The sequence below is a fragment of the Siniperca chuatsi genome, linkage group LG15, assembly GCF_020085105.1.
Source record: "Siniperca chuatsi isolate FFG_IHB_CAS linkage group LG15, ASM2008510v1, whole genome shotgun sequence".
Taxonomy (NCBI): domain Eukaryota; kingdom Metazoa; phylum Chordata; class Actinopteri; order Centrarchiformes; family Sinipercidae; genus Siniperca; species Siniperca chuatsi.
The window spans coordinates 29,209,429-29,216,928 of NC_058056.1; the positions used below are offsets into that span (position 1 = coordinate 29,209,429).

General features: G+C 46.9%; 1 protein-coding gene across 1 annotated transcript in view; it reads left to right on the top strand.

Annotated features, from left to right (window-relative positions):
* The first annotated feature begins 4,176 nt into the window (after nt 1–4,176).
* Nucleotides 4,177–7,500, top strand: part of clec14a (C-type lectin domain containing 14A) — a 4,488-nt gene continuing 1,164 nt past the window's right edge. The window contains exons 1-2 of the mRNA XM_044166996.1: nt 4,177–4,647; nt 6,280–7,500. The exon at nt 6,280–7,500 is cut by the window's right edge and continues 1,164 nt beyond it. Of these exons, the coding sequence (XP_044022931.1) occupies nt 6,317–7,500 (1,184 nt within the window). The 5' untranslated portion in view covers nt 4,177–4,647; nt 6,280–6,316. The remainder of the gene's footprint in view (nt 4,648–6,279) is intronic.

Consider the following 7,500-nt stretch of genomic DNA (forward strand, 5'->3'; position numbering starts at 1 on the left):
CATGTCGCTTCTATTGTCTTTTCTGCCACTTCTCTTGTTTACTGCTTCACTTCCTTACTGTGTTTTACTGATTCTTTACTACTGTCATGTCGCTTCTATTGTCTTTTCTGCCACTTCTACTGTGTTTACTGATTCTTCTACTGTCTGGCCGTGGCGACTCTCTCTGTTGCCGCGGTGACGACCCTCCCTCCTTGCTGACTCTGTTGCCATGGTGATGACCCTCCTGTCCGACCCTCCATCAGCTGAACAAACAGAGGAATAAAAACTGAAACCTGCCTCCAGATTTTATCACCGTTGCCGTGGAGACGATCGCCCAGTGACGCTCCTCTCTGTCAGTTTGAGCTTTGAAATCTGTGTGATGCCTTTACAGCTGAGTCCGAACACTGAAACGTGAGGCGACCCTGTCTGCTCGTCAGCTGACCTGCTGTGGGGTCGGGCCGCAGGTTGAGTAACACACTGTAGGTCTAGGACAGAGTCTCTTATTTTGTTAATGAGTCTGGTCCTCCACAGGAAGTCTCCTCGTTAGAGCGCCACCTCTGACTGAGAGCAGCAGGACACCTGATCAATAATCAACAATCTGTTTATCACACAGCAGGTGTGTGTGTGTGTGTGTGTGTGACCTCACCTGAACCCTCCTATCAGCTGATCTGCAGTCAGTCCCAGCAAGTGTCACAGGATCGATGACATCATCCAGACTTCATCTTGAAAACAGACCAATCAGCTGACGGCACTTCACCAGTTCAGCAGCGTCCTCACCTGCTGCAGGTGGACAGGTGACACCACAGAAGAAGACACTTGATGAACTGTAATAACGAACAATAGATGTGATTCTCTATTAAAGTTCAGATCACAAGACTTTGGCCCAGTTTTTTAAAGTGTCATCATTCAAAGTTGGTTTCTGATCTTTCTGAATATTGTTTGATTTGGTAACTTTACGCCGACTGTTATTGTATTCGTTATAATATTTAGCAGAAATAAACTGATCCATTCCTCTTTGTTACTGATCGGTTGAATTAAAGCTGCACAGTAACAAGTGATTACATTGGGAATAACATCCAATCAGGTTGTACCTCCTCGCCTCCTCTCCTCGCATCTCGTGCTGCGTTCCAGACAACTCGAAAATTTGCGACCTCCAACTAGAAAAAGTCCAGTGGATCGCCACTCAAAGTCGGAGTTCCTACTTGTGAACTCGGGGCGACTTCGTGAAGAAGCAGCATGGAAGCCGTATTAGGCTACATTTCAATCAACAGAGGGGGGCAGGATGTATTTGTAGACGACAGTATTGTATTCGGCAGTGCGTGAAGATACGTTTCCGAGTATAAAAGTCCCGTAATATAAAGTGTACGATGGCGTCTGTTCATGCGTCGTTGCTTCCTCCTCTGTTTCGTTTATACATGCGAGGAGGCTGCGCTGCTGAGCCTTCAGCTGTGTGCTCACCTGCCAAAGAAACATCAGTTTGTCACGGTCAGCCATGTTTTTTGTTTACGTTTGACGTCATGCGGAACGCGTTGAGATTGGAAGTCGGAAATTTCAACTGGGAAATTCGCACCTCCGACATAGCTCCTCCGGCAAGCCTCCTCTCTCCTCGAGACGTCCTTCAAGATGTCGCGCTGAGATCGATTTCTGGCCGGGTTGCAGGTGGGAGGCCGGAGGAGAGAGGAGTGAGTGACAGGACAAAGGTCAAAGGTCACACGAAGAAGATAAAATACAAAATTAAAGCTGCAAGCAGCGATGAATGGGCCCTCGCACCTCGTCGGGGTGCGACGCGGCCTGAGGTCGGTGAATTTTCACGTGTTCTGGACGCTGCACGGATGAGATAAATTTCACTTCCTGTGTCCCTTATGTGGCACTAGAGTAAGTTTCCCTTCGGGGATCAATAAAGTATTTCTGATTCTGATTCTGAGAACACCCATTAATAATGCCATGCCATGCAAGGCTTACTTCCTGTCGCCAGTAGGTGGCGCAATGACTACAACTCCCAATTGGCGTGTAGATGTCCTCTAGCCGGGACTCCGATCAAACGTGAAATCTGGGGCAGATTGGACAATAGACACTGACGTTCCAACAAAACTTCCTGTTTCTTGCCGACACGCCCGTCAACGATAACTCACACTCAGCACAACTTTTCATCGCAGAGGTCTTTAGATCGCACTGCCAAAACGTGAAGTCGATCCGATACATTTTCTAGGAGTTCGTTAAAGTACAGCACCTGCAAATCGCAAAAAAATACTAATAAATTCAAAATGGCCGACTTCTTGTTGCGTTTAGGGTATGGGTCCTCGAGGAGTTTTTTTAACGTCTGGACACGATACACGTGCCTCCCAAATTTCGTACATTTAGGCGAATCGTGCCACAGGGGCTGCTCTGTAGCGCTAGCAATCCATATTGCCACACCCATGCCCAAGACGCTGTATCCAACGTACGTTCTTGCCACTTCTGAATTTTGTGCAAAGCTTCGTGAGCTTTCGAGCTCCTTCAGCTCCTCAAAAATGCGATTAATTTGAATAAATAATAATAATTCCTTGCATTACAACCGGGCCTCGGCTCAGGCCCAAATAAAAGCTCCCCAAAAATATAAACAGACTAATTTATACATCAGAAATAAAAGAGTGGAATATTATCAATCATTTACTTTCATCAGTAGTACTCCCAATACTTACTCATACTGTGTTTTTGTTCTACTAGTGCTAACAGTAACGTTACAAACAACACTGCCAGAACTACTAATACCAGGAAAACCAGTTCTAGTCATGCTGTGCGTGTTTTTGTACTACTGCTACTGTTTGTTACAAATACTTGTAGTACTAGTGTTTTTCCTAGGGATGAAAACACCAGTACTACCAGCAGGTGTCTGAGAGTACTGGTAGTACTGCTTGTACTGGTACTGTTACTTACTGCACTAGTAGTACTTTTATACTGTATTGGTAGTACTGGTTGTAAAGTTGCTACTAGAAGTAATTTTACTGGTACTAGTAATACCGCTGATAATACTATTAGTATAGCTTGTACTATTACTGTTAGTACTAGTGGTACTGATAGTATTACCCAATACTACCTGTACAATTACTGCTTGTGTGTTTTTTAATGTTCTTGTACTACTAGTACTACTGGTTATACTGGTACTGGTAGTATTGTGTGTGTGTTTTACTGTTTTTGTAATACTAGTAGTGTTTTAAAGGTACTGGTACTAGTTTTAGTAATACTGGTCGTACTGTGGTTTTGTGATTAGTTTCAGTTTATTTCTGCAGCTCAGTGATGTCATAGTGAGTTTTAAAAATGGACCAATCAGGAGCAGGTGGTTCACAAAATTCTAAATAAAAGCCTCTGATCTTTTAATCTCAGTTAAATCTGATGAGGATTAACGCACACAAACACACACACACACACAGAGTCGGGTTACCCATCGCAGCATTACCATGACAACAGTGGTCCATTAGTCATAGCTCCGCCCTCCGCGACCTTCGACTATCCTGCCATTCTTCACACACTTCCTCCAGGAAGCATCTGGGTCGCTGTGACAACATGCTCCACTGTATGTGAGTGAGTTAGTTTGCACTGTTTGTTCAAATACAATGCTGCTGTGTGTGTGTGTGTGTGTGTGTGTGTGTGTGTGTGTGTGTTCAGCAGCAGATGAATTAATCACACACACTTCCTGTCACACAGATCAAAGTGTTTCACACAACAAACTGTAAAATCTCTGCAATTAGTTTTCTTTCACTCGTCTGAACCAACCTCCATTCAGAAACGGACAACTTTAAAACTCTTCTCGTCGTTTCTAAATCTTGTTTTTTCGGTCTATATTCAAATGCAGATTCTGTATTTTGTATTTAATTACTCTTGTCTCACTTAATTTGGGACTATTTGTTTTCTGTTTGTTTATCAAATTTAGTAGCAGTTATCAATACTCTGAGCGTTCCTCTGGAAGCCCAATATTCATGTTAAATGATATTTTGACCAATCACGAGGCTCTGCAGTGGGTATCAGGCTGTGCCGTCATAAATCTACAGGTGACACCTTCTCTAACTCTGACCTAACTTACCTTTAAGTTACCTTACCTGCCTTTAACTCCTCCTCTCACCCAATCAAAGGGCAGATACTCTGCAGCATGACTCGGCCTTATATCTACATTGTCTCTGCTCAGGTTAAACTACAATGGCTTATCCTCATCTGTACTCCATCTGTTCTTCTACTTCAGTTTCCCTGTGCAGGATCAATAAAGTTCATCTTACTCTGAAAAACGATGAAATTCAGACTGAGATTTGGTTCAAACAAACTGGTTTCAGAATTTCGACTCTGAAGTTTGTTTCTCGTCTCTCTGAGTGAACAACAGTGTTTCTCTGGAGGAAACTAGCTCGCCATATCAAGACACAACACACTTCCTGTCCTGGAGGGAGGGTGAGGCTGGCAGTCAGTCTGTCAGCAGAGCTACTGTGGAGGAGAAACCAGCAGAAACTGGGAGAGACTCTGGAGAGACTAGAAGAAAAGGAGGAGAACCTGAAGGAGAAGAAGGTGTGAAGAAAAGAGGGGGAAATACGTGGAAAAACGGGGAGAAACAGAGTAAAAACTAGAAGAAACTGAGGAGAAGAAGGTGAGGATAAAGGAGGAGAAGAGCTGAATGAAGAGGACGAGTTGAGCCTCAGTTTGACGGTAAGAAAAGCGACTCATTAAAGTTGGATTTGTGTCATTTTGAAATAAACGCAGAGAATTAAAGTGATAAAGATCCATCAGACATCCTGAGAGGAACAGGAAGACTCGTGTTTCCTAACTAGGAAGCTTCCTCCTTTCCTTCTCTTCGGGATGCTTCCTTGCTCAGAATATGGATTTTGAAGGACGGATCTCCTGAACTGCGCATGTTGAAGAATATAATGGAAAAACACAGCACACTAAAGGGCTTTCTGAAAACAATTTCTTGCACTGTGAGCCAATACAGTTAGAAGCTGCTGTGAATAAAACAAAGCAAAAATAGCACTTGGCGAGATGGTCGCAACACGTTTTGTATTTCTGTTACTCAGAGACTCATTGGACCAAACCGACCAAATGTTTATACATTAAACTTACATCTGTCTGCTAATTACCCAAACCATTTAAAGACCCATGTTACAGCTGCAACATTCAGTTTCACTAATTAGCTTTTTGTCTCAATAAGCAAAGTGTTCTGAAAATATGCATTGTTTTACGATATTATTATAGTATTATTTATTTATGCAACAATATTATGTACCCCAAATGACTTGTTTGTGTTGAAAAATACCGTTGTGTGATGCTGCTCAGGCACATGACCCAAACGTAACTTTTATCTTCACCCTTATCAGCCATGACTAACGACATTCATTACTGACTTGATACAAGGGATGATGGGATGAAGGGGTGGGGTGGGGTGGGGGTGGGGAGATGAAGGGGTGTTAGTGTTAGGGTTAGTGTTATTCACTAACCCAGTGAATAATTTCTGATAACTGAAGGGGGAGAGTAGGGGATGGGGGGGGTGGGGGGATGAAGGGGGAAAGTGGAGGAGATGAAGGGATGGGGAGGGGGTGAAGGGGAGAGTAGGGGATGAAGGGATGGAGGAGGGGAGGGATGAAGGGGATGGGGGGGAGAGTAGGGATGGGGGATGAAGGGGGAGGGGGGATGAAGGGATGAAGAGGGGAGAGTAGGGGATGAAGGGGGAGAGTAGGGGATGAAGGGATGAAGGGGAGAGTAGGGGATGAAGGGGAGAGTAGGGGATGAAGGGATGAAGGGGGAGAGTAGGGGATGAAGGGGAGAGTAGGGGATGAAGGGATGAAGTAGGGGATGAAGGGATGAAGGGGGAGAGTAGGGGATGAAGGGGAGAGGGGGGATGAAGGGGAGAGTAGGGGATGAAGGGATGAGGGAGAGGGGGATGAAGGGGAGAGTAGGGGATGAAGGGGAGATGGGGGGGGATGAAGGGGGAGAGTAGGGGATGAAGAGAGGGGGATGAAGGGGGAGAGTAGGGGATGAAGGGATGGGGGGAGAGTGATGAAGGGGGAGAGTAGGGGATGAAGGGATGAAGGGGAGAGTAGGGGGATGAAGGGATGAAGGGGGAGAGTAGGGGGATGAAGGGATGGGGGGATGAAGCAAAGTGTTTCCCGAGTTCGTTACAGAAACATAATTTACTGTTAACCTTCGCAGTGCAGCCTGCAGGTCTTTATGAAAGTCATTTATGGTCATCAGAACAGATCAGGAGAAATGATTAAACTTGCTAAATAATAATAAGCTAACGTCCATAGAAACAAACTCTTTGTGCAACGATCTCTGTTTTCACAGACTGACATCATCATCAGAAGGGGAGGAGTCAGAGAAGATGGCGTCTCGGTTCTGCTCCAGCTGGATTTACCTTTGGATAGTCATCATCCTGTTCGGAAACATCTCTGCTGACCCGGCTTCACCACATCGCTACCATGTCCACCACACCCAGGTCAGCTTCGACCGGGCCATGGAGGACTGCTCCCCAGGCATCCTCACCACCCTCGCCACCGAGCAGGAGGTCGCAGACATCCTCGGGCTCGTCTCCGAGTCAGTGTCACCTCTGAATCAGAACAAATTCACCTTCTGGGTCGGGCTGAGGAAAGTCAAGAACGAGTGTGTCGTTCCCACGCTGCCACTGAGAGGATTCAAGTGGATGGAGGACGGCAGCGAGGAGTCGGAGGTGAACCGCTGGACAGAGGAGCCAACGCACACCTGCACGTCAGTTCGCTGTGCGGCGCTAAAGGGGGAGTTAGACGGGTCGACGGTGACCAGGTGGGGTCTGATCTCTGTCACCTGTAAGAACAAGTACGGGTTCATCTGTAAGCCTAGAGACCGACCGACAGGAGAGACCAGTGTTACACCAGAACCATCTAAACCTGAACCTAGACCTGCAACACGAAAACCAGAACCAGCCACACCTCAACCTAAACTTCCTACTCAAGGACCAGGACCAGAAACTGACCTGAAGCCTAAAACTGAAACTGAACTGCAGGAACCTGACCCCGATCCTGAACCAGCGCCAGGGTTGGACTTGGACTGTCAACACCCCATCATCCCTGGTGCCCGCTCCCTCAGTCTGGACCCTGACAACAGCAGCAGGATCCAGGTGGAGTGCTGGTCCCCCATCCAGCTGGAACTCCATTGCTCGGGCCGTCCCGCTGTGTGGCGGCTGCTGGACGACTCCCCTGCAGACTTCACCACCGTCTGCCAGCCGTGTGAGGCCGGCTTCCAGAAAGATGCTTCTGGAAACTGTGTGGACATTGACGAGTGTAGCGGTGGCGGCGGCGCCCCCTGCAGGCACACCTGCCTGAACACTGAGGGCTCCTACAGGTGCGTTTGCTCCGACGAGAATGAGAAACACCACGACGAGGACTCGCAGGCGTGCACGGATATGGCGACAGATGGTGACAGTGGCTCGCTGTCAGGTATCCTGATCCCGGTGCTGGTTGCTGTGGCGGTGCTGGTGGTGTTGGTGGTGGTTGTCGTGGTGACGGTGAAATGCTGCCTGATGAGGCGGTC